The following is a 27,974-nucleotide window of genomic DNA, read 5'->3' as shown; positions in this document are numbered from 1 at the left end:
TAGATAGCTGCATAATCCAATATAAACTTCCCAACCATAGAATGGCATCAGCTTAGAAGATGTTTCGAAATGTACAACTCTTTAAAAGAAAGAACTCTTCACGAGAGTGAAGAGGGAAGTACATGTCTATAGCCGTATCCATTGAATACCGGTCTGAATGTACGGTCTGAATGTGTGTTATAATCCATCTGCAATCTTGCAGCAGCTAATTCTACTTATTTACATGATCCATTGAATCTATGCAAACTATACTCTTGTACTTCTATCAAACATATACAGAGCCAATGACAACAAAGCATCCTTGCAAGTTGCAACCACCACTTACATACATGATGCATTTAAAAGCATATAGTGAAAGAAAAAAAATCACTCAAGCAAACGCTTGTGCTTGCACCAAGCAACAGCAATCACATAAAGGAATAAGCAACCTGTAGCTCCACCACCAACAGTCCAGAGAAATTCTGGATCCCCAGCTTTGTCCTCATCGAAGAGCTCAATGTGAATATTCATCCCGAAAATACCAGCAACAACAATAAATGCACTCACAACTAGAGTTGCTGTTGTGAGCATGACCCCCATTTGCAAAAGATGATTCTGTTTGTCATCCAACATTATATTAATGTAATCCTCCGTATCATCCACGTACTCCCGTAACTTCAAAACACGTGGAAAAAAGTAATTAGACACACTACTACCAGAAATATGCATGATTTTCCAGATTGACTACAATCAATTACAGTTGATCATTCAAACAGAACTAGATTTTATAGGTAACTCAACTTCCAAAGGGGAAAAAAAAAGAGCGGTAAAAGAATGAATATCATAACTAGCATATCACCAACATGAAATAAAATACATTTGTAGATAGATCTCACTTTCCCAAAATCTAAAGGCCCCTCACAAAGTCACAAAAAGTTAATTCATCTTTATAGAACTTTAGCTGGGTCGGTCTGTAGACTTAAGGACATAAATAGGGAAACCTAGTTAATTTACACCAAAACTAGCCCAACAGAACAGTAAAATATAATGACAAGGATTGAGGAGGATCCAAAGACATATGAACAGCCATCCAGATACGTGCGATCAGGCAAGAAGGTTTCTTCAGAAACAAACTATGATTAAAAAAAGAACGTCCACATGTTTCTTCAGACCTCATATCAGGCCATGGAACATTTGCAAGCATCCTCTTGCTTTAAAATCATGGAGACACTCGAGCATACGCGAAAAGGATGAAGAGGAACTTCATAAATTTGCACACACAAATAGCCCTCTGCAGAAGTTTAAGCTATATATCCATTCTAACTTACTAATAATAGTGCATGAACATTTGAAGTTACCAAAATTATAAAATAAGATATGTTAAGGAGTGGATAAATAATATGCATCAAGGTCATAAAAGAATATTACTCCGTCCGATATTTACTATCTGTCCAAGTAACCAACATTTTTTGTTCCATACTGTTTGGGACTTGACATTATCAATGCAATATTACTTGTCACTTACAATCAATATCAAAATAGTCCTTGACCTCCCTTCAAAAAAATAGTCCTTGACCTAAAAGGTCAACTGATTTCCTTTCAACTCCCCTCCACCACCCATTTTAAACATAATTTCCTCATAACCATTAGTACCTAACACTTCAAATTCAGTACATCACCTTAACATCAAAAGGATCAAGTGGTTCAGTCGTAGAGTTCCTGGGGTGGGAATTTGACTCAAGGTATTCCACAACCTTAAAGATTGGGAAGCTCTTGAACAGTTGTGCCTTCGCTGCTCTTCTTTTCCCTCCACAATCCAAGGGTTTTATCCTAGTAGAGGACTAGTCTAAGGAAGCCCTCCAATCTCCTTAAAAATGCGCAAGAGTAATGAAAGAAAAAATTGCAGAAGGGAGGCAAAGAGTCAAGTTGAAAATGCACCAAGAAGAGACAAAAATTAAGAACATGTCAAGCTCTGAACAAAATGTCACACACCGTGGTGAGTTTATTAAGTGTTCCATCAATCTGAACAAAATATGCCTCCAAAAGCATTTCAAGCTCCTCCACATCCAGGTGCTTGCTTATGGCACTGTGTGTAGTGCTGGTACGTGTTGCACTTCTAGCTAGTTGAGCAGGCACACCAAAATATTGGTCCTGTGGATTAGCCGCATCACTTTCATATCTCCCTGAACCCCCATGAACTTCTGAAATTTCAGCGCGCATCCTAGTATAACATCAAACTGAAAAATTAGGAGCTTAAAGTAAAACTATCAGAAAGAGATCTATCGAAGCTCTAGACAAAGGAAAAAGACCACATTTGTCTTTCCTTGCCTCCCCTTATCCATTTACCTTTCATCCATTTCAGCTTGGACTCCATCACCAACGTAATTATGATCATTAACTGAAGAAACGGAAGAATTATCAGAGTTTTGCTCAGCTAGCTTCTCAGTTAGATACATTTCAGCCATATCCTCATCATCATCCAGCAGATGCTCCAGTTCATCCCTCACCTGGGGAATCAAGCATGTTCAATTGTTCATTGCCATAAAGAAAACCACAACTTTATTTCTCTTTTTCATACAATATTCTATATATCAACAACTGTAATCCATTGAACCAATACATTGTCCCAAGCAAAACATTATCACAAAAAACCACATAAATGGAGGCCCAGAAAATTAGACAGGCTTGAAAAGCACAAAACATATAAATGACGTGCTATGACAGTCAACTGTGGGAAAAAATTATCTACACCTGCTTTTTGAGAGATCAACCAAGAAAATGATCCCCCAGCATGCGATTACAAACTAGCATACCAAGGCTGACACAGCTGGTGCCATCAATTCTTCTATTTTCTGAGTTTGTAGGGAAGGGGAGGGGGGGGGGGCAAAGAGCAAGAAGTTTGAATTTCATTTCTGAGTCATAAATTTGTTCATGAAATTCCACCAATCAGACCGACAAGCAGCCAGGGAATATTGTCACTTTAGCATCTCCCGGAGCGCCAGTCCCCTCAACTTATTAGCCTTTCTCGGTTTCTCCGTGCTCACCCAGCAAAATAAGCCCTGATCTCCGTGCTCAAGTCAATCAGCAAGGCTACACTAGCAGTAATAGCAAAGGTCCTTTATAATAGGAGGTCCAAAGGAAGTGAACTCAATTCTCCCTTTGTATACCCAGTTTAGCCCTCATTAATGCAAAGGCTGCGCTTAGTTCTCACATATGGAATTCTCACTATAAGAATAGTTATATCTCATACAATACATATATTTGTGACAGACAAGTTCCTATTTATGCCTATTAATGCCTAAAGTGAAAAACCACTTTGTTTTGCATGTAGTTGATTGAAAGAGATTTATATTTTGAATTGTGTAGTATTAATATGACCAAGTACACAAAGTCATAGAACTTGGCCACAATTTGACCTTCTAACCCTCCGGATTGACATATCAAAGCAGATGAATTCTTTAAAATCAAATAAAAAGCCTAGTCCAGAATAACTAAGTACATGATTAATAAAGAAAGGCTGCTCATCCCCCTCAACATTGCTAAGATAGTAAATACACACGCAGGAGAAACACCTGATCTTTGCAGTGGCTTGCTAGTGAACTTTATCAACCTTCTCTTTTTATGCAGTTGTAGTATAAACATGGAATAGAAGGTTGTGGATTCACAATCTCACAAACATCCAGCAATAAGAAGAATCCTCACTAGCATGAAGTATGGGTAGAAAACAGAGAAAGGATCAAGGTTTAAATAAGGCTAACTCATTCCATTTTATGTCAAATGATCAGTGAAATGGAATTTCACAACAAAGAAATAGACGGTAATGGAGAGGTAGCACTTTAATCTATCGTGAACCAATGCATCACCACCAAGTCACACACATGTACAGCAGAAGTAAGCCAATAATACACACAAAACAAAATCACTGTACCTTCTGGACACGTCCAGTTAGTGCCACTAGTCGACTCTTGATTTGTCGAACTCGTTCCAAGTTCAGGGTGCTGATTTTTGAAGTTAGCTTATCCAAGGCTGGATGAGCTTCTTGCTCCAAAGTGCTTGCCTGATAGAAAAGCAACCAAAAACCATAGCCAAAACGAAAAAAGCGTCAATGAAGAATGGTATCAGCAAATTAATTACCCTTTAAGATTGGATACTTGTCTATACCTCAATGTCTAAAGAGCTACAAGCTGCTTCAAGGCAAGCCTCCAGTGCAATAAACTCGAATGGAAGAACTTTCACTCCATCTCTTTTCTTCAAATCCTCCTTTTCCTCCAAGTCACCCTTCTCATCAGTCATCCCTTGACGTGGAGGGAAGCCACAAGGATCATCTGGACTGGCATCAGTACTAGGGGGCTCCTCGAGGTCATATAGATCTCTCCATTCAGTATTATCTGCTCCGCCTCCAGCATCCTTCATAACCATTACATGAGGATGAATTAGAAGGTGTAACAAAGTAAACTTGTATAGGCAACAAACCTAAGTATATATATCTATTATCTTTTCGATGCAAATATAGCATCCAATTTTAACTCCATGGAAACAATGGACCAGCCAGCAGTCACATATTAAAGATTTTACACACTATTAGTTAGTACGGAATCAGAACAGAATAACACAGTGAAGCATCCACATAGAACATCCGGAAAAGCTAAAAGAAATAGAATCTAAGACAATTTTTGAAAGAAGATTGAAGAAGGCAGTCTCTGTTCAGCAATCGCGATCAGTCTCGCGACCTCTTCAGTTGCCACCCCCTACTTACTGGTTCGATAAAGAAATTTATTTCAATCCAAACCATTCTTGGGTTCTTTATACTTGCAATCTAGGGCTTTGCTTGGCATTGGGCTTCACTGTTGTCCTGCTCAAGGAGGCAAAGAGGTCCAAGACCCAGTCATATGTTATAAGATTAATGATATCATGAAAATCTGGAACCATTGTTTTAGGTCAAGCATTACTCAATATGCACTGTGTTGCAGTTTTGAACCTCATATCTTATGCATTTTCTTTTTCTTTTTAACATACCTTCATGGTGGTTGTCATTTGATGTCGGCTTTCTTCTCCTGAATAATTTTACTAGATAGTTCTCTTGGTTTCTTTTCCATTTTACACGCACTGCCAACCCTATTTTTCTCATTTATTCTACTTCCTCTATTTAGTTGGGTTTGATTGATTTTCTTTTCCACTTTTGACATACAAATGGTGTTTGGTTTGAGTGAAGGGGGAAGGATAGGAAAAAAAACAAGAAGGGAACAAGGGATAAGTTAGGAAAACAAAATCTAAACCTCTAGGTTCTCATCTTGTTTGGTTGGAGCGGTAGAAAAGAGTTAAACCTTCTGTTGGCGTTGGATGAAAGTAATTGAATCTCATTCTCACACTGCTCGAATCTCCACCATTGCAACTGTGTACTTGTCTACCACCACAACTACCATCAATTTTCTCGACAAATCACATCACAAGGATTGCTACTTGTAGCAAAATTGAAATCAAATCCTCATGTCTCAACACAAGCCCAATGGCTAATATTAAGCAACACCATCTTAAAGTGTGGAGAATAACAGCGCTGCACCTCCATATTATAGCATTCCTTGGTCTGTATACCAAAACCTAAAATCAAACTAGTCTCAAAAAGTAAGGGGGGGTATCAAAGTGGTAAGGAGAACATGCCTTTTCATCTAATCTACGCAAGTCAGGGAGTGTCGATCTCTATAATCTACATCCATTCTACCATAGTTGAAATTATGCTACTCAATTAGCTCAAAAAGGAGTAGAATCAGCCATACACTCACAATAAAGTTGTTCATCATCCATCATCAAAAGAACACGCCTTTCATCCATCTAATCTACACAAGTCAGAGAGAGTCGATCGCTATAATCTACATCCATTGTACCATACTTGAAATTATGCTGATCAATTAGCTTAAAGAGTAGTAAGATTAGCCATATGCTCAAGATAAAGCTGTTCATCATCTACCATCAAATTATTCGATATTTCAATAACCCCAGCATGGGTTGCACATAGACGGATACAGTACGAGTGTGGATTCGAGTACGGAGACGGAAAACAGCAAGGTTTGGAATATTAGGAAAGGATACGCGTACCCATACAGGATACGTATTGTATCGAGTGTACGTAACCTAGAAGAAGTACCCATGCTACATAGCTGAGTCTTCACAAACCACACTGCATACATCAACCCACTCCAATGACAGCTTATCAAATATATACCCAGATAATATACTCTCAAATCTCAATCTTTACAGCAAATAAATGTTCTTTATTCAAATTCTGCCAGTAGAATAACTATATACCTCAAAATGATGAAGTTCTTTCTTTATGTTACACTAAAATAAATTTGTATCACTAAACAATACCCTATATTCCATATTCAAAATTAGATTACAAAACTCAAAATTGAAACAAACAAAATAAACCCAAAAAGAAAACCTGGATCTTGGTAGCTTGATGAAGACGCAGCAACCTTCTTTGAAGTTCCTCAACAAAAGGGGTAACAGAAGGATCTTTAGAATTGAGCAAAAGAACTTCTTGGGCAGTGATTATTGCCTTTATATGCTCCAAATTTATAACGATTGCTCTTTCTCTACCCAAAACAGTTGATGGGTATGAAAGAAGTGGGTCAAGTATCCGAAGGTCTCGGCCCGGTAGGCCCGTCCGACGCATGATGGAGTGTTTTCCTGCTTCCACCACTTGGGCCTGACCCGTTGAGTCTATCACTAGCCAGGCTCGAACACCACTCTGCTTCTTCCGATGACCGCCGATCAGGCCCGGTACTAAGCCCGGACGACCCATATCGGCCTCATCGTCGGGCCTCATTCTCTCTCTTCTTTTTTTTTTTTTGGTCTCTCTCTTTCTCTTCTTTATCTTAGGAAAGTTGCTCTGTTTGGTGGAGTTGGTTTAAGTAGAAGTCTAGAAGTATAATTTCAGAGGAGACTTGGGCTGTGCTCTTTTGTTATAACTGAATGTGAATTGGTAATAGAGTTGTTCTAGCTTAACCAGAGGTCTCTGGTTCGAGCCCTGGGAACGCAGCAGAGTGTGTTGGGAGAGCTTTCCCCCCAATTGGGGCCTGACCCGGCTCGAATCCGGATTAGTCGGGATCCAAAATGGATTTCGGAAACCGGGTATGGTTCACCAAAAAAAAAAAAAATGTGAATTTAATTTTTTATGTTTAGTTGGTTTCTCTCAAAATTTTAATTCAAATTCAGTTCAGTTTAGATTTAGACTGATAAAAAATATATTTAGGATAATATTTCTTATCTGTTTAGGATATGTTTTGTATTGTCTAATGGTCTGTTCTCCCCGGCTTATTTTCAGTTCAGTTCAACTCTAGACAATATTTTTATCCTCACATATTACTATTCATTTCAATTCAGCTGTTTTATGCCGAAGAAAACAGACCCTAATTGTAACATCACAAAACTTTGGTTTTAAAGCATTATAAAACATTCGGCTTTCATTTAAATATTTGACCAAACCTTAGGATGTTACCGCCGCAAATGCAAGGCTAATTATTAAAATAAAATTTAACTTATAATACAAATTATCAAAATAAACCAATTCAAAACTAAACAATCACAAATAACAAAATTGTAATATTATTAAATTAGGTGAACTTAAAAACTATAGGTTCGCTCATCCCTGCAATGTAGTCCCGTTCACCAACCTGCACAATATAAATAGGAAAAGAACAAAGAAAACAAATACACAAAAATTAGCGAAAGCTAAGTAATTACAACTCCATCCCGTAAAATAATAACAGTTTTATTTTGAAAATAATTTTTATAACATAGTACAGACAAGTATAACATAATACAGACGAGTATATAATATACTTAACCAATTTAAACACTTCAAGTTTATACAATTCGCACGACAACAGGATTAATTATTTGAGGGAAATTGAACGTCATTAGGTCAGGACTAATCTCAGTAACCATCTACTTCAACATAGATCATCACCCAAATAAATTAAAAGTAATGGCCAATATCGTTTTGCATAACTTCCCTAGTGTGCACACCCCTCACTAATCTAATGGGTATCTGTAACGCGCACCAATGGTATTAGGAGGAATTAGGAAGACTAAAGAGTTATACAGCATAAAAATTAAGTATTGTTCATAACTTATGGAGGATCCAAGTCCACAGGATAATTCCCTCAATAATGTTTTCTGATTTACGTGAGTAGTAGATTTTAAAAGTTTTGGCATGTAATAGTCCGTATTTTTGGGAGTTATTCTTTTGTAAATAAGAAAATATAAAGAATAAAGCGAAAGTATTTTAATATTATTTACAGAAAAAATATATAGTTTGATAAGCCTACAGGTACACCTTTTAACTATACAACCTACTTTTTATACCTAATTATATTATGATTTGGTTTTGTTTTATTTTCAAAATAAATAAAATAAGAAATACAAATTTGATTTGGAAACAAATCCTATTACACGTGGCCTAGGTTGCTCATGCTATAAATAGGAGAGAAGAAGAAAAAAAAAACACAAAGAACCCTAACTTCATAAGTCGTTTCCTCCCCTGTTCCCTCAAAGATTTCCCTCTCCTTTCTTCTTCTCCTTCGCAATTCTCCTCCTCCCCTCCCCTCCCCTCAGTTCATCGCCCTTCGAGAAGGTCGTGCTCGTCAAATCGAGGGTTGTGCGAGATTGTGCGTTGGGTGTTATGTGTGAGCGAGGGTGCGAGGTTGTGCAGTGATTGTGCGAGCGTCGAGTCAAGCGAGAGGGTGAGCATTCGAGGGTTTGTGCCGCGACTATGCGAATTCTTTGACGGGTCGAGTTGAGTGTGTGGGTTGTGTGTGTGCGAATCGAGGGGTTGTGCGATGCGGGTGTGAAGCGTCCAACGTGTGCGAGGCCAGGGGCTTGTGCGACCCGAGTGTGGAGCGCCGAGCGTGTGCGGGGCTTGTGCAACGCTGTTGTGTGAGACAACGGACGTGCGTTGTGTGCGAGTGTGTCGAGGCTCAAGCGTCTGTACGAAGCCTCGTGGGGTTGTGCTTGGTGTTGCGACTCGTGTTGCTGTCGGAATTCCGTCGCCGACGAGTCTATTCGGTATAAAAATATAATAATATGAATTGTCTCTTTTCCTACTTAATTTAATTGTATAATCTGATTTTGTAATTCTGATGTAATTTGATTAAGGTTGTAATTTGATTAAGTTTGTAATTATAAGTAACTTATAAAATAAGTAAAGGAAATCAAATTTATAATTAAATTGGTAGTTCTTATGATAATTTTATTATTCAGATCTTAATTTTATAAGACTTGTACATCTTGGTTTAAGTTTTGTTATTATGAATAAGAATAATATAAGTTAACTAAAATCATATTTTGCAAACCTATTATTGTTAGTTCCTAAAATATTAGTTTCAATAAAGTTTTTGAAAAGGAAGTTTAAACAACAAGAATGGTTATTTATATATTTGGAAACACTACGTTTTACATAGTTAATATAGCCGATTTTTTTTAATAATATCAAGGACATAGCACTGTATTCAATTAGGTCTCAATTTCATAAGTGAAGTGTTTAAATAGTCAGCAAAGATTCTTCGTCACAAGGTACGTACACGTACTAGTTCAATTTGATATGTTAGTATCATGATAGGTTATGCATTCTTTCATTGGAACCTAGAAAAATGATTGGGAACAATTCAATGATTATGATTGTTGGGATTGTTTGGTAACATGAAATCGATTGAAAATCTGTATGTATTTCCTGGTTGTATAACTTGTGAATTAGATTGCATTATTATTGGAGTGTGTAATTCTATCGTATCACAAGAATGAAATGTATTGGATTGAAATCTGATGATTTAATGTTGTAGCAAGGATGTTACAAAACTTGTTGTTAGAGACAAAAGTTCCTATTTTCAATGATGTTTTAAAATATTTTTTTTAAAAAATGAGTAGGATGGGATAGGAGCATATAACTTATTTTTACGTACATCAAATCATATGAATGATTTTATTTGTAATCACTTTTCATGTCTTGCATTTGTAATCATATGAATTTTGTGTTGTTTGATTGATTGAATTTGTGAAAGGTTTTGAAATCTTTGAAGTATGAATAGATCAGATGAGGAGGATGTACAAAAATAGATACATATATAATGGTTAAGAGCACTAAGTTAACTACGAATTGGTATAAAAGATGTTTCAAAAAGGTGCTGAATTAAAATCTTATTTTAAATATTTTAGGACATCTTATATACCAATTCGGAGTTAACTTAGTGCTCCTAACCATTATATATGTATCTATTTTTGTACACCTCCTAATCTATTCATACTTCAAAGTTTTCAAGAACCTTTCACAAATTTAATCAATCAAACAACACAAAATTCATATGATAACAAATGCAAGGCATGAAAAGAGATTACAAATAAAATCATTCATATGATTTGATGCACGTAAAAATAAGTTATATGCGCCAATCCCATACTACTACCCATTTTTTAAAAAATTCTTTTACAACATCATTAAAAATAGGAACTTCTGGCTCTAACAACACGTTTTTTGACCTCCTTGCTACAACATTAAATCATCAGATTTCAATTCAATACATTTCATGCTTGTGATACGATAGAATTAAACACTCCAATAATAATACAATCTAATTCACAAGTCATACAACCAGGAAATACATACAGATTTTCAATCGATTTCATGTTACAAAACAATCTCATCAATCATAATCATTGAATTGTTCCCTATCATTTTTCTGGGTTCCAGTGAAAGAATTCATAACCTAACATGATACTAACACAACCAACTGAACTACTATGCGTACATACCTTGTAACAAAAAATCTTTGCTGACTATTTAAACGACCCACTTATGAAATTGGGACATAGTCGAATAATAAAATATTTCAGTGCTAAGTCCTTAATATTATTAAAATAAAAAATTAGCTATGCTAACTATGTAAAACTTTGTTTTACGAAATATAAAAATAACCAATCTTGTTGTTTGAACTTCCTTTTCATAAACTTTATTGAAACTAAAGTCTTTAGGAACTAACAATAATATGTTTGCAAATCTGATATTAGTTAGCTTATATTAAACTTATTCGTAATAACAAAACAAAAACCAATATGTATAAGTCTTATAAAAATTAGATTTGAATAATAAAATTATCATAAGAACTACAAATATAATTATAAATCTTATTTCCTTTACATATTTTATAAGTTACTTATAATTACAACCTTAATCATATTACATCAGAATTACAAAATCACATTATACAATCAAATTAAGTAGGAAAAGAGGCAATTTATATTACTGAACTTCTATACGTCGCCCAACAATTACTTAAAATCGCCCAAAAAAAACAATGAAATTCCATTTATAACCTTCCTTATTTTTTTCTTAAATCAACACCATCCACTCCACCTTCCGCCTTCCACCACCACCATCTCCCTCACCTCCTGCCTTCCACCACCACCACCCACGCACCTCACTCCTCCACTGAAATTACCCCTCTCTCTCTATCTCTCCTTCATTGTTTACGTACCACCACACCCTCACCCAGCGTGACGTCGCAGTGTCGCACACCGCAGCCGACCACCTCGCAGCGAAATTTTTTTAAATTGTAGAACGTCCCGGCAAGACGTTCAGCCCATGGGGCGATCGTCCGGCCAGGACGTTCAGCCCATGGGGCGATCGTCCGGCCAGGACGATCAGCCCATGGACTGAACGTCCTTCCGGGACGTTCTACAATTTAAAAAAAATTCGCTGCGAGGTGGCTACGGTGTGTGACGACGGTGATAGTGGGAAGGTACGTGGTGGTGGGGTGGTGGGGAAAAGAGAAGGTGAAATGGCAGAAGGTTGGTGGTGGGGGAAAGAGGAAAGGGTAAATTGGGCTATAAAAATATATTTTTTCGACAGCAACACGAGTTGCAACACCAAGCACAGCCCCACGAAGCATCGCACAGACGCTCCTCAGCACACTCGCACACAACGCACGTCCGTTGTCTCGCACATCAGCGTCACACAAGCCCCTGGCCTCGCACACAGTTGACGCTCCGCACTCGCGTCGCACAAGCCGTTGGCTCGCACACACTCGCGTCTCACAGCGTGAGCCTCGCACATCCCCTCGACTCACACACATCCCACACACACATCCCACACACTTGACTCGACCCGCAGAAGACTTCGCACAATCGTGTTGCACAAACCCTCGAATGCTCACCCTCTCGCTCGTCTCGACGCTCGCACAATCACTGCACAGCCTCGCACCCTCGCTCGCACGCAACACCCAACGCACAACCTCGACCCTCAATTCGACGACAGTAGCACGATCTTCTCGAAGGCTGACGAACCGAGGGGAGGAGAGGATGATAGTGACGAGGGAGAAGAAGAGAGGAGAGAGAAATCTTTGAGGGAGGAAGGGAGGAAACAACTAATGAAGTTAAGGGTTTTTTTGGGTTTTTATTTTTTTTCCCTATTCTCTCCTATTTATAGCATCAACAACCTAAGTGTAATAAGATTTGTTTCCAAATCAAATTCCTATTTCTTATTTTATTTATTTCGAAAATAAAACAAAACCAATCATAATATAAATTAATTGTATAGTTAAAGTATAACTGTAGGCTTACCCAAACTCTACGTTTTCTTTAAATAATATTAAAATACTTTCGCTTTGTTCTTTATATTTTCTTATTTATAAAAGAATAACTCCCAAAAATACGGAGTATTACATGGCACATCAAATATCACATTAAACACTACAAATTTAGTTCAATAAATATTTTTTCCAACTCAATCACTTTCTAAAATTATAATAATCAATGTCCATAATTCATAGTACCAATAGGTGCATCATTATAGCTTCATAAAGTCACAATGTCAACTTATAAAATTGTTCATAACATCATTAATTCACTAGTTGTACCCATTAAATTTCATTATCCATATTAGTATAGTTTTAGTATGATGGTACAATAGTTACATTAACAAATCCAATAGAATTAATCATACTAGTAAATACATATATATAGGGGAAATAGTACTAATAACAATAATCAACTTTAGTCATACAAGTACTATTATTATTCATGTCATATAATATATATCAAACTTAACATATAATGATATAATCACATAGTTACATCAATTACATATCGTATATATAATTCCTAACGGGATTCTAAGTATTGATGGACATTGTAAATTACCTCAAACGCGTCCCAAGTACAACAATATCAACTAAAAGTCGCCATCTACGAAATTTCTGTCTGCAAAAAATAATATTTACCTAAAATTAATCACTTGAGAAAAATAATTAACCAAAGTCAAAATATTCAAATCAAGAAAAAATTTGTTGGGTTCTTTGCCAAATAAAATAAAGAAGAGGACAAAAACAATAAAACAATAAAACAATAAGAAGAAAATGAAAGAAAAATAAAGCAATTTTGACAAGCATGTCACGGTCAAGTCACCAATTCACAAAACTTGTATACAACTATCCAAGACAAGTTCTGTATAAAGGATAAAGGTATTTAAAAAAAAAATCAAAAGTAACAAGCAGACGAACCAGAAGAAAGAGAAAGAAGAAAGAGAAAGAAGAAAGAAAGAAGAAGAAAGAGAAAGAAGAAAGAGAAAGAAGAAAAGAGAAGAAGAATCGCCGACTCGCCGTATTCCGGCCAAGTCGTCGCAGTTGCGGTGTCGGATTTTGAAATATATTTTTTTTGGTTGAAATCTTTGAAAACAACAATGGTGAAGATCATATATTCGAAATTGGAATTTACCGAAGAGATGAAGAAAATGTATTACCTGAGAATTGTTTTGAGTGATTTGGGATATATATATATAGGTATATAGATTTAGGATTTTCACTAAAAGATAAGTATTGCAAAATCTAATCCTCTTTCAAAACCTATTCAAGTTATATTTTCAGAATTTTCTTTTTCTCTATTTTTGTTTTTGGAGGAAAATCTGATTTGCTGAAAAAAAAGTTCTGATTTCGATTTTTTTTAAAAGGGTAAAAATTTGGTATTATAAAAAAAACGAATTTCTAGAAAAAAAATCTGATTTGTTATAATTTTAATTTATTTTTCAGAATATAAAATCTTATTATGACAAAATAAATTTCATAAAATAGATATAAAATTTTAGAATATTATATTAATTCCTATATAGTTTGAATTACTAACATGATTAGAATTATTATTTTGTAAACACTATATATATTGATTAAAATTTAGTTCAATTCTTATAAATTTAGTTTAATTCAATTAAATTCAAATCCAGTCTAATCTAAAAGAACAGAGCATAATAAAGCCAGCTTAGTCCCTAAAACTTATAGCTCCCTTTTTTACCTACTAGGCCACCATCAGTTTCTATTAACAATTTATTTACACTTAGAGCAAGTTAGGTTTAACCATATAAGGCTATGTTCAGTTTACCTTATTTTTGCTTATTTCAGATCTAATCAGATCAGATCAGAAAAAATAAGTTCAAATAAGATTAGTTCAGATCATGCTTATATTTAAATATTACTAAATCTTTCATTACATATTAGTAAAAATTATAATAATTGAATATTAATAAAGTACTCATTGAGACGAATCAAACAAGACCCCACATGACATTGAGAAAAATCTAAAAGATAAGATCTTGTTATCAGATCAGTTCAGATCAAATCAGATCAGATAAGTTCAGATCAGAAAATTTCAGGTGAACTAAACATAGCCTAAGTCATAGAATGGAATGAAATATATGAGTAAAATGGTAACAAAACTTATTATCTTTATTGAAAATCTGGTTAAACCGTTCAAGTTTTGAAAGGGCAAGAAAAGGAACCGTTTCCACCAAACAAATGAAATTTGTTATTTGATGAAGGAAAGAAAGGTAATAAACTAGGGAAATTCATTACGACCAATTAACGATAACAAATTGAGGGAAAATTAAACAAGAGAATACGTATTTGATTATGTTTCTTAGAACTCAAAAATGTTCGACGCTCTATAGGTATGAGACTATGAGGAATGGGGAATGAATCAATTGTAATTACATAATTTTTGTCCAATAATAATCTCTATTTATAAGGTGTAAATAGTTCGATTGCATATTTGCAACTTACTTCTTGCACACCTCATATTTTTTTTTACAAAATTTACAACAAAAAAAGGGAAGAGAAAGCTACAAATCATAATAATAGTTCAGCTTAAGTGGAAGTACAGAAATGAACTTGCAAAACCAAATAAAAGGTCTGCATCATAGAGGATAAAGTGACACCCATCTCCTGAACATCTCATAGCATTCTCTACGGTAGTATTCTGCAGCTGTGTGACCTCCACCCTGAACAACCATCAAATATTCAAAGATTACAATCGTTTATCCTCTTTATATACAATGTCATCGCTACAGAGTAGGGAAATTTCACGTCTATATACGTAATCTAACACTTGCAAAAACATAATGTCGTCGTTTGGTTCGGAGGACAACATTTTGAACTGAAAATTGTTTTCTATGGAAAGTATATCTATACAAATATATTAAAAGGCGTGCGAAAACAAGAAACTGTGCCACGTGACGCTCTCCCTAGGGAGTTTTAGTTCATGTAATCCATGTACAATAAAAAAATTAAGAAATTGCATAGTATAGGATTTGATCCCGAGACCTCAAGTACATATACTAAAGTTCTAACCACTAGACTAAGTTGTATTTAGCATTATTTTCATAAAGTATTATATTAATAAATGAATTACCTGGGGCCTAGCCCGGGCCTAATAACTAGTTTCAACTGTAAAATTAGTCTTAGAACTTCATGTTTCGTTGTTTGGATGACGGATAATGGAGGAGAGGATGGAAAAAAATACACCTCTCGAGGAAACTATTTTCACCCTTCAGCAAACCAAACAGAGAGGACTGGAAGAAGATTTACTTCCAACCAAACATAGTCTTAATGAAAGCAATATTATCTTTATATATTAACATGTCATGAGTTTGTAATTTACCTTCACAGTTGCATATGTCAGAAAATAAGCTGAATTCTTCTCATATTTCCTTGTATACCTACACCATTTCAGTATTGAAAAAGTACTTAATGTGTTCATTGAAGAACGAAGCAATGCTAAAGCTAGGAAAAAAAAATGAACTCAAATAATTTACCCTCCAACTTGAGCATCAACAAACCACGGACGCCATCTGTCTGAAAGAGTTAGATTAACTGAATTTATGATGGATTTTATCCATTGCACGACTCCAACAAACGTAACAACCATGTCTCGGTCACCACTAGTTGAGACAGAAAATAAACAATATATAAGCAGAATTCATTTATATAACGTGAATCAAGCAAAAGAAAAAAAAGGAAACCTTCGAATATATCTACCTGTATACTAATAACCTTAGGTTATAGTTAGTGAGATTTTGATGTACTTGAACAACACTTGGTTGATCTTTTGTGTATGATATAGTCTTGTTGCACCTGCTCCATTCGTTTACAGTTCCCTACTTGCAACGTTTACGAAACATTAGGAAGATTAGTCATATATTTTTTCTATTCAACACCAAACCTTGAAACCTGAGACAAACCAAATGTTGTGAGTAAAAAGGAGAAGCTCATTCTACAATAGACTCTCCTTACCACATTAGTTTGAACATTTTTGCTTTTATCTAGTCTAGAAAAAGTTCGAACACTTCATATTTTCGCTTGGTCCCACCAATTCTCTTCCAACTTTGTGCTCTTATAAGTGTTCAAACTAATCTATAACGCGGTGAGTATTTTCTTTCATGTCAAAGATCAAAGAAACATGATTATACCTTGCGGACGTGCAAAGCATCCTGGACTGCTTCATCGTTTGCCCAAGTGTCAGACAGACCATAGTTGAAACTCTGCAAGAAGAGAACTGTTGAATGATTGAAAGAATGAAAAGGTCCAAAAGAGCAAGATTCACAAGGAGCATACCCGGCACCAAAGATTTGAAACTTGAGGGACTGAAAGAATGAATTCGTTGGGATCCTCCTGAAGAGATCTTCTAGTCCATCTATCATCTTGTGGCCTACCAAGTGTACATTTTGGCTCTAGAATGTGGTTAGGCCATATGCCCCTGACACACTGAGAAAAGACTAAATTTTACATCCTTGAATTTTATGAGCACTAAAGTTTATTCTTGGCAAACGGAATTTTACGAACATTTTCATAATCATCAAGAGCAAGGACACATTGTGTGTTATCTGGATCCACATCTACATAGTTCTTTTTGCAATAGTTCTTGGCATTCTGCAGGATCAAGGAAACACATAAACTAATTACAAAATTATGACAATAAATGTAAACGAATACTTCCACTTTAGCTTTGTTCTTTTCACCTAAAGAAGAAAGTTCGATCAAGGGCTAATAATAAGTTCAGATAAGGATATTTCTGGTGAAAAGAACGACGCCTCATGGAACGGAAGTGCAACAAGCTAACATATAGCTAGTTGTAGCTTCCTTTATACTTCATAACTAAAAAATCATTTATTTTTATGGCAATTACATTATAAGTTTTATCTGATATGAGGGCCATCCTATGAGCGAACTCTACTTTCGAATTTGAGTCAATGAAATCATCTGTATTTGGGCTTCCCACTAAATATCCCTGCAATCACCAAAAAAGATAAGAGCATGTACCTAGTGATGTATAAAGCTTTCAAGAGAATTTAAGTATACATATGAATCTAGGTAATATGACCTTTAGGTTTAAGTGTGGTTGCACTCCGGCTTCATTACCTGTTCAGAAAAAAAAATTCATGAGAGATCATCAAATTCTCGACATTATATGAGATAGGAACATTGAGACAAATACAAATTATACGAAGAGAAAAGTACCTTCTATTACTAAATTTGTGATCAGCGGAACAATTATTCCAGAGTATCCATCACCACCCACATAGAAGGGAACCTCAAGGTATTGGGGATTTTCTGCCACCCACTGCAACAGGAGTTCAGAAATCAAATTTCTTCAATTTCTTTTTCTTTTATATGGGAAAAAAATTAAATATTAACATCACTTTAGTGGCATAAATGCATGACATATTACAAATTTTGTTAAAAGTATATTGTACGATCATAATTTATGGTTATCCTGACAAGCAAATCATGATCACATTTCTTGATGTGCACCTGCATCAAAAAGTGATAAGTTTCGTTCGCTGCTTTTGTGTCTGAGCTCGCCCATCGTTCTTGAGTTGTTGAATAGGAGAAGCCTGTTCCAACAGGTGAGTCCAGAAATATTATGCTAGCACTCTGCATATTAAGCACAATTCCATTTCAGTACCCTATCATACGAACAAGGAACGTAGACTTGGGAGCTCAGCGTTTACTTTCTAACTTTCTGTTGTTCTTTTCCTTCCTTCATCCTTACCTTAGTCCACGAATATTCATAAGATCTCAACACGGGAAGAATGCCTTCCAATGATTCATCAAGGTCAAATTGTAGTGGCCCTGTCATATTTCAAATAAGCCAAGTGAACTTAGATTACTTTAGTATGTATCATCTCCATAGTCTTTCTATTATGACAGCAAACATGCGGAAATTTCTCTAAATCATCATTCAGAAATTAAGTCATATATATCTTATATCATCTGGAGCAATAGCAAAGATAATCAGCATAAGCTATTGTCTAGTGATAAGCGACTTAGTCATATAAATGCAGGTCCTGCGTGAAGGTCTATGCACAAAGTAACCTATGATGCATTGAACATCATAGCATGAAATGTTCCAACCTAACTATCTCACAGAGAATAAATATTCATACATTGAATCCATCATGACCTCCAAGATAAGAGGTTGGTATCCTACCACCTACACCAAGCTTCCTTGGCTTATGTTGTCTATTTTCAGGTAAGGTGTGATAAGCTCTGCAATGGCTACGTACTATGTTCATTTATTGGATACGTACTAAGTTCATATATTACAACAAAGATAAGTTCAAACAAGAATCAATAATTTTAGAACATGTTTATGGTCAAAAGATGCTCCATTCAGCTGATAAGGAGAATTCAATTGAAAAGAACAAATGCTATATTATGGTCGAAAGAAGCGCCATTCGGCTGATAACACTCCATTACTCCTTCCATCCTTATATTTATGCTTCATTTTCCAATTTTTCTTTTAAGGATAGTTTCCTTAAAAATGTTTCATCCCACTTTACTATGATCCAAGTGTCTTAACCACTTTACTTTACCATTGGCTATACTTAACCTGAGTCAACCAAATACTAGAAATTACCCCAAGACTATAATCAAACATATAAGTAGGGACATAAAAGGCATCATGAACTATGAAGAACAACTTCATTTGGCTAGATTTTAGCAAGTTAAATATGAGATTAAAAAAAAAAGTGTGGGCACAATAAATATTATTACTAGTTTTTAGGTCCGGGATATTGCCCCGGGTAATCCTAATTTTCATTTAATAGCATTTTACTTTGAAATTATAACACCAAACATTACTTGGTTTAGTGGTTAAGTCGTTAAGATTTTAGTATACAAACTTGAGGTCATGAGATCAAATCTCATACCATGCATTTGCAACACTTCCTTGTTCGGTAACACCTTTTAATATATTACAAAAATTAGTCATATAGGCTATAGCTATGTTACTCAAACACGAATTGAGTGTCTACTCGAATACGGGTGTCCAAGTGTCCGACTCAGCTATTTTGTAGAAAAAAAATCAAGTTTTTAGCTTAAAATGAAATATCCAAGTAAAGTGTCGTGTCGGACACGCCACGACACAACAACCCGTTTTTAGGTGAATGAAGGTGTCGGAGTAACACTGGGCTATATTCTCACTCTATTAAGAACATATCTCTATTATATAAGTGAAGGGGGAGGAAGATGGTGTCATCTTATAAAAAGTCTAATATGCCCTTAATGAAATTAAATTGTCATATAAATCTTTTCTTCTTCCAACTTGCCATATATGTTGAACAAGTTAACAATGGAATTGAATTTGAAATTTCAATCTATACTAATATATTAAAAGGCGTGCGCAAACAAAAAACGGTGCCATGTGGCACTCTCCCTAAGGGAGTTTTACTCCATGTAATCCACAACAATTTAGAATAATAGAAATTGCATAGTATAGGTTTTGATCACGAGACCTCAAAAACATATACTAAACTCTTAACCACTAGACCAAATAACATTTAGTGTTATCATCTTAATTTATAGTATTAATAAATAAAATTTTTCTTACCCGGGACGTAGCCCAGGAATAATAACTAGTTAAATATTAAATCAAGGAGAATGATTTCCTCTTATTACCTACGTGTGGAATTTTTTTTGACACAATTAGAAAAAAAATAAAAATTTAATTTCATATTAATAATTATACTCATAATATTTTAAAACCTAAATGTTGATTATTCTTCGGTTATCTCTATTATATAAATCAAACTCTTTTCGATAATTGAACCTGATACATACATTCTTCCACTTTATTTGAGCATAGACTTGCTCCTAATGTATAGTTCTTTCTCTCAATAATATATTTGAATAATAATGATGAACAAATAACTAATAAAACCAATGAAACATTGATTTAAGAAAAATATAGTAAAAAGTTAACAATTATTTAAAATGTATTTTCAAATCAATTTTTTTATAACACTGATGAATAACTAATTGTGAAAAACAAAAAAATTAATAGGACACGCACGCATAGCGTGCAAAAAATGCTAGTTAATGGAGAACATATTAGTATGTATAGCAAAAGGTACCTTCTTGTTAATGGAGAAGAAAGTCGAAAAAACTTGTAAATTTTAATAAATACTCCATCTGCTTTTATTTAGCCTATGTTCACCTGAAATTTTCTGATCTAAACTTATCTGATCTGATCTGAACTTATTTTTTCTGATCTGATCTGATTACAAGATCTTATCTTTTAGATTTTTCTCAATATATAAAAAAAATATAATCATGTAGGGTCTTGTTTGATTCGTCTCAATGAGTATTTTATTAATATTCAATTATTATAATTTTTACTAATATGTAATGAAAGATATTTAATGGTAATAATAATTTTTAAATATAAGCATGATCTGAACTGATCTGAATTTATTTTTTCTGATCTGATCTGATTAGATCTGAAATAAGCAAAAATAAGGTGAACTGAACATAGCCTTATTTGCTACATTTTCCAAAAATGGTTGTTTTTTTTTATTTACTACATTTCCTTATTAGGAAACTTGGCCCACCAAAAAGTAATACTTCCTCCGTTTTTTATTAGATGTTACACTTTTCAAATCACGGACTCCTAGGTAATTTTTGGAGTGGAGAGAGATAGAGAGAATGAAAAACAAAAGGGCCCCATGTGAACATGTGATAGGAGAGAGATAGAGAGAACTTATTACCCAAAATAAAAGTGTAACATCTAATTTAAAATTTCCTAAAATAGAAAGTGTAACATCTAAAAAAAACGGAGGAAGTATTTTTTTCCCCTCTTCTTCTACCAAAAAGTACTATTTTTTTCCCTTTTCCCACCCTATTTAATGTTAAAGGGGTCATAAAGTACACTAAAAAAGAATAAAAATGACATCTCATAAATTCTTGTGTAAACTAAAATGTAATAAATAAATAAAAGCGAAGGGAGTAAAACTATTAAACAATGCAATTTATGAGCTCTATAATTAGGAGAAGTTTCCCCCCTCGAGGAAAACATGCAGGACAGGCCCGCTACAGGCAACATACGTGGACTTCCCTTTTCCGCTCCATTACGATTTCGGTCGTTTTCCTCAAGCTGGCATATTTAATTCTCTTTTTATTATTAAGAGTTGAATTTAGGACACAAATCTTCAATCAATTCCAAATCAAATGAGCTAGCAAAAAAAAAAACTTCAACCATTACTACTTACTTTTTTTTTTGAAAAGAAGGATAATATTACTTAAAGCAAAAGGTTACTACAAACAGCAGCCCCATCAAATCCAGTTCCAGGTTGGACTTCATTCGAAGCCCCCTCTGATAAACCAGTAACTAAGTTTTGTTTTTCAGCTAGGAAGATTTACTACTAACTACTAACTTCGTTTCCTTTTAATAATTACACTTTACCTTTTTTCTATCTGCCGATGTAAATGTTTAAACATTAATATCGCTAAATTTGCATTCGTAAAATTTATACAAAATTGATATTCCATATGTATATGGAGACGAATCAAAAAAAGTCTGACATGATTATATTTTTCATTACCTATTAATCACACATAATTAAAAAAAAGGTAATGTTATATGTAGTCCTAAAGCATTAAATACTCCCTCCGTCCCATAATATAAGTCTTGTTTCCTTATAAGGTGTCCCAAAATATAAGTCCTATTTCTATTTTCAATCAATAATTATGCCCAAAATACCCTCATGAAAATAATTTTATTCTCAAAATGCCCTCATAATTTCAGCTTCCAATGCACTATAATTAATGACAAATTGGAATCTTCTACCCTATTAAACTCCTCTACACATTAAACCATACAACATTAATGTTCAATTTTTATTTTTTGTTACAAAGATATAATAATGTAAGTGTTTCCCAATAAAAATGAATATTTTTATCCAAAATAAAACAAGATTCCACTTTACCTTAATTCCCGCGTAAAAATAGAATCAGGACTTATATTATGGGACGGAGGGAGTACATTTCTTTAAATGGAAACAGTTTAAGAATTCAAGACACATTTTCACATCAATTGATGTAATAAATGCTTGATTCAATATTTTATTTTCATTTTAAGCACCTTATACATAACCCTTAGGGCTACGTATATCATTTTCCTTAAAAAAAACTCAAACTGTAACCATTAAAAAGAAACTAAGGGAGTAGATACTAACAATTTACCCAAGAAATTATAAGAACAACCTTACCAAATCTACTAATAATGCAAAAAATACCCAGAAAAGTTAAGCAATGATTCAAACTAATAATAATTAATTTAGTTGGGCCAAAAAGAGGAGAGAGAAAACAAAATGTAGTTGAAAAAAGATTACCAATTTCATAAACAAGACTATTCCAAGAAGAGCAACCAGGGCCTCCAGTAAGCCAAAGAAGCAAAGGATCTTGCTTTGGATTTCCTTGTGATTCTACAAAGTAGTAGAACATCTCTGAATCTCCAACTTTTATGTATCTATTTCACAAATTAATTACAGTACACTCTTATTTTAACCAAAAATATAAACTTTAAACTAAGAAAAATATAAGTGAAAAAAACAATTTACCCAGTTTGAAGATTGAAAGGGAGCTTGCCGGAAAATCCAGGGAGATAATCGACGGTTTCGCCGGAGTTTGCCGGCGCCGATAACAAAGCGACGGCGAGGAATACGAAGATGAAGAACATCATGTGATTGTGGCCGTGGAAACTCATCATTGGCTAATTTTGCTTTGCTCGTTGGGACTAGAAAATGTCAACTGTAATGCTTTTATATTATCTGATGTCTGCTAGTAGTTTATTGCTACCTCCGGTCTAAAATATAGTTTTTTTATTCTATTTTTCACGAAGATGAAGGTGAGTAAAATTTAAGAGGGATAATAAATATTTTTATTTATTTAGATAAATGTGATATGAGAAAAGATGATTTTAGGAGAGATAATGGAGAATAATTGGTGAAAAGACATTAACGGTAACATTTGGGTTGAATAAAAACAAGCAAAAAACTAATTTCAAGAAGCAAATTACAGGAAAATATGGATTTAAATATAGAAATAAGAACTATATTTTGGGACACCCAAAATATAAAAAATAAACTATATTGTAAGACGGAGAAAGACGGAAAGTATCACATTTTGGAAAGTAGGGCCCTCATTTGTTTAGGAATACAAAGTACAAAGAAGGGAAAGGGTTCAAATCTGTGACCTATTATTGTTAACAATACCTCAATGATTCAATCTTAACCACTAGGCGAAAACATCGTTGTTATTAATGGATAAATAAGATAATGAATTGAAGTATTACCAAACGTGCATTTCATATGGCCCGTTAAGAAAATGCTGGTAAGTTGTAATTATAGAATCTATAGTATTTTATATATTGGGTTGGTTTGAATTTGATCAACAATTCAACGTACTTCATCCGTTTCATATTACTCGTTGCACTTCTCAATTCATGAACTTCCAGACAATTTTTAGAGAAGAGAGATCTAGGTAGAGATTAAAAAGAAAAAGAACCCATGTGAGAGAAGAGAGAGAGAGAAATTTTATTGCCCAAAAAGGAAGTGTAGCAAGTAATGTGAAACTTCCCATAATGAAAAGTGTAGCGAGTATTATGAAACGAAGGAAGTATTAACAATTTTAAGTGTTGTAGTAGTTAGTGTTCTTTAGAGTGTCGTGTGGAGTAGTTTCATGTGGGTCACACCAAACCGCAAGCCAAATTGATTTTTCGTGATGATTTGATTTGTAGTTTTAAGATTTTGGATTTAGATATTTGTGTTTAATATTTATATATAGATATTAGAACTTAGAAGAGGTTGAATATGACTTAGGGCATGTTCTCTTTGGCATAAAACAGCTGAATTGAACTGAAATGAATAGTGATATGTCATATGTGAGAGTAAAAGTATTGTCTAGAGTTGAGCTGAACTAAACTGAATTGAACTGAACTGAATTGAAAATAAATTGGGAAAAACAGATCCTTAAAGTGAGTGATGGAAAGAAATTGGGTTTGGAAGAACATATAACACTTGACAAAAGGCATATTTTTTTTTTTAACAAAGGGTAAATAAAGGATAGAAAAGGAGGTTAGCTCTTTCTTGCCAAAATAGCAAGATTATGAGCTAATTTCACCTCCTCTCTACTTACCTTAATGCAAGAAATAAACAAGAAACTATTAGCTTTTCTCCTAATGTCCCGAATGATGTTGTCAATGTTTTGATTTGTGCCGAGCTTGCTTTTTAGAGCCATGATAACTTCACTATTATCTGATTTTATTATGAGATCCGCACTTCTCCATTCCATGTTCGAGATTGCTTTCAAAACCGCATAAGCTTCCGTTTGGACAGCAGAGTTCGCAAAAATCTTCGTCGCTGATTCTTCTCTAGGATCATTGTTTAGGTTCTTCCATGCAATAGCCGCTTGACACTGGTTAGAACGAGCATTTTTCTTCCATGCACCATCTACAACAATAGTTTGCACATTGGCTACGTCCTTCTTCCCTATAGACCATTCGAGCTGGCGCGGATCTTCAGCTTCCCAGCACTGATCCCTCCGACCCGATATCTCTTTCCGATTTCCTCTTTCTTTCCCGGCTCTTAAAGAATGATATTTGATTATACTCATTATTCTCTCCGGGTCAGAAGACTTTTTTCTGTAATTTTTAATAATATATAATTAAAGATCTTGATTGTCAAATATGTGCGTGTAAGTTAGTCAGTCGATAAAACGAATTTAATAAGAAACACAGGAAATATAAATTAACCGAAGAGTTGGTTGAATTCAATTGTCGTTTACGGACTGGGGGAAACTTGTGATCCATACGTGGGCCTCTTCTGATCTCACCCAGACTCATTACTACGATTTGATAAGTCTGTGGGGATGGGAAAGGGCATGGCTTGCATATAAGTTCACGAGTCTTAATTAAGGCCCAACTCATATGTCATTTTCCCTTTAGGTTGTTCCGAGTAACAAATAAAAATACAATAATGTTTGACTATGAACATAAATTATTGTAATAAACTAATAATAATAATAATACTTTATTCGTTTCGTTATCATTTGAACATACCCTAATATTAATTTGAAAGAAAGTCATGCAAAGAGGAGAGATAGAAAAATATATAAGTGAAACGCGTGTAATAAAAATAGAGATTCAGAGCAGATATTACCAAATAAGAAAATAGTGTAATTAATATAAAACTTTTAAATAAGGAAACATTGCAATTAAAATAGTATGGAGGAAGTATATTATAGTGTAAATTTGTGAATGAAATCTCATGTGATTGGCCTAGACTCTAGACCTAGAAAAAGTGACACGACCCAGATTATACAAGCTGAGATTGATCCGAAATGACGACCAAAATAATTCATTTGCTTGTTTGCATCCTATATATATACCTCTTTGATCACTTGAGAAGGAGGTATTGGGTGATAATGAAAATTCTATATAAAAAGCACATGTTTTGCAATAGAGTTTCATTATCATGGTATTGACATAATATGTCTTTACAAACTTACATTAAATACATTATAATTACTACCATTTATAATCATTAACCAAGCGAGTCGTTTATCTCTATTATATAAGGGAAGGGGGGAACAATGGTGTCCTCTTTTGAAATGCCAATTTTGCCTCCTTCTATTTCTAAATTATAAAATAGTGTTTGTATTTTTGACTTTGCTAAATTTAAGAGCTGCCTATATTTGGCAAACTGTACTCCTTTTTTTTTCCCTCAAAAAGATGTTACCATATCCAGTTCCCACAGCCACAGTCAAGAAAAAAAAATATTTCGTGCCATATATCATACTGGTTGCGCGGATTCGATTATGGGCTTATAACTACACAATACTACGATCAAATAAATTTTTGATAACTCAGAAGAGAAGCTCCAAACGATAGAGGGAAAAAACTAAAATAAATTTAAAACGCTAATAACTAAATAGGTCATGATTAGATTAACAATATTTGCGCATTTCCAGAATATTATTATGTTTGCAATGGCATTTTCTTAAATTTTCAATGATATATAATTTTTTTTTCCTAAATATTCAAGTAAGATATATATATATATATATATATATATATATATATATATATATATATATAAGCCAATGGGTGAGCTATTATATATCTATTATATAAGCCAATGCTTAAAAAGAGTTTTTGATTGAAAATTAAACTAATCTAAGTAAACCAATTTCAAACAAATTAAAAAGTCAGAACTTACAAAGTTTCTTTCTAACTAAACTTCCAATTGCAATCACAATTTCAAAGAACATACATTAACATAAACATACCCAAAAAAAGGAGGACAATCTCATTTTTTTTTTTTTCATTTTTTGCCTTATAATTGTCTTATGTGTCGATTAGGATAATTTATCATTTTATTTATTTAAAGGCTCATAGTGATCGTTTGGGTTAGTTGGGATAATAAGACATTATTTTAAAATTAACGCAAGCATCGCGTGCAATATAAGGCTAGTATTAATTAAACCATTGCTCCTATATAAAAAGAGTTTTGTGGTGTATGTAGAGTACTTAACAAACTAGTAATTTATGATACAAATTTTGAAGAGATTTGTGGGGTATATATTTAATACTTAACAAAAATTACAAAACATAAGAAATATTATTTTGATCGAAAACTTGAACACACATTTTCATGTCAAGGTGTAATTTAAAGGAGTTATCATATAATTATACGATCTTATAACTGATAATTGTTAGATGATTGCTAAAATTTTATCACATTAGTAGACAGTTTAACTAGCTAATTATAAGAGTTGTTTGTATAAAAGAAATTTAGTAAATTGTTCATACTACTTGATGTTATCCAATTTGATAAATAAAAAAAGACATTAACACAATAACTAGTAGTGTGTGCCCCAAGTGAACAACAATTTTATTACCAAAACGGTCGCTTTTTACTCAAAATACATTACTTTTTTAGTCAAGGCATGGGATCCTTTTAAAACATATTAAAGGGTAACTTTTAACCTTAATTAAGTAGTTCTCACTTCGATATAAATAAAAATGGTAATTAGGATAAAAGTTACCCCCATTCAACATGCAACGATCTGTTAACTAGTGTATGAATATTGGTAGTCTTAAGGGGAATCTTGAGCAAAGACTATGCAATAATGTTAAAAGAAAAAAATGGGAGTTTTGGAGCGAGTTTGATAATCAAAAATTCCATCCAAGACTATGACATGTAAAGAGTTAAATTTCTAACCACTTAAAAATTGACATTTGTCTTTTTTTTTTGTAAAATCAATTTAAAATATAGTCTGTGGAGAGTTTGAGGGATAATAAAGTATAAAATTAGAATGAATGAGTCTGAGGGATAAACTCAC

General features: G+C 33.9%; 2 protein-coding genes across 2 annotated transcripts; both read right to left on the bottom strand.

Annotated features, from left to right (window-relative positions):
* Positions 1–80: 80 nt before the first annotated feature.
* Positions 81–6,864, bottom strand: LOC104904848 (magnesium transporter MRS2-3). The gene is made up of 6 exons (XM_010693245.3): positions 6,419–6,864; positions 4,141–4,386; positions 3,908–4,036; positions 2,326–2,486; positions 1,972–2,200; positions 81–654 (listed from the first exon to the last, which is right to left on the bottom strand). Exons 1-6 carry the CDS (start codon positions 6,803–6,805, stop codon positions 367–369), a joined length of 1,440 nt encoding a protein of 479 aa, XP_010691547.2. The 5' UTR covers positions 6,806–6,864; the 3' UTR covers positions 81–366.
* Positions 6,865–14,901: 8,037 nt separating this feature from the next.
* LOC104904847 (serine carboxypeptidase-like 18) lies at positions 14,902–23,399 on the bottom strand. Its single transcript, XM_010693244.4, has 14 exons — positions 23,192–23,399; positions 22,964–23,100; positions 18,346–18,425; positions 18,105–18,227; positions 17,811–17,913; positions 17,674–17,711; positions 17,479–17,580; positions 17,136–17,222; positions 16,908–17,057; positions 16,763–16,834; positions 16,332–16,450; positions 16,109–16,234; positions 15,955–16,012; positions 14,902–15,295 (listed from the first exon to the last, which is right to left on the bottom strand). Exons 1-14 carry the CDS (start codon positions 23,338–23,340, stop codon positions 15,212–15,214), a joined length of 1,428 nt encoding a protein of 475 aa, XP_010691546.2. The 5' UTR covers positions 23,341–23,399; the 3' UTR covers positions 14,902–15,211.
* Between the last annotated feature and the right edge of the window lie 4,575 nt (positions 23,400–27,974).

The sequence above is a fragment of the Beta vulgaris genome, chromosome 9 (genome assembly GCF_026745355.1).
Source record: "Beta vulgaris subsp. vulgaris cultivar EL10 chromosome 9, EL10.2, whole genome shotgun sequence".
NCBI lineage: Eukaryota > Viridiplantae > Streptophyta > Magnoliopsida > Caryophyllales > Amaranthaceae > Beta > Beta vulgaris.
The sequence above is the reverse complement of the archived record's forward strand: the minus strand, read 5'-3'. Positions and strand labels throughout refer to the sequence as shown.

What these genes read in the sequence shown, in the direction of transcription:
- LOC104904848 (XM_010693245.3), bottom strand. Translation starts at nt 6,805, where the DNA reads ATGAGGCCCGACGATGAGGCCGATATGGGTCGTCCGGGCTTAGTACCG. An exon ending in ATCAAGCTACCAAGATCCAG is followed by an intron (nt 4,387 to 6,418) that starts GTTTTCTTTTTG and finishes ATGGTTATGAAG; the next exon opens with GATGCTGGAGGCGGAGCAGA. An exon ending in TAACTGGACGTGTCCAGAAG is followed by an intron (nt 2,487 to 3,907) that starts GTACAGTGATTT and finishes TTGATTCCCCAG; the next exon opens with GTGAGGGATGAACTGGAGCA.
- LOC104904847 (XM_010693244.4), bottom strand. Translation starts at nt 23,340, where the DNA reads ATGATGAGTTTCCACGGCCACAATCACATGATGTTCTTCATCTTCGTA. An exon ending in ATGAATATTCGTGGACTAAG is followed by an intron (nt 18,228 to 18,345) that starts GTAAGGATGAAG and finishes CTTAATATGCAG; the next exon opens with AGTGCTAGCATAATATTTCT. An exon ending in CACAAATTTAGTAATAGAAG is followed by an intron (nt 17,712 to 17,810) that starts GTACTTTTCTCT and finishes TTTTCTGAACAG; the next exon opens with GTAATGAAGCCGGAGTGCAA.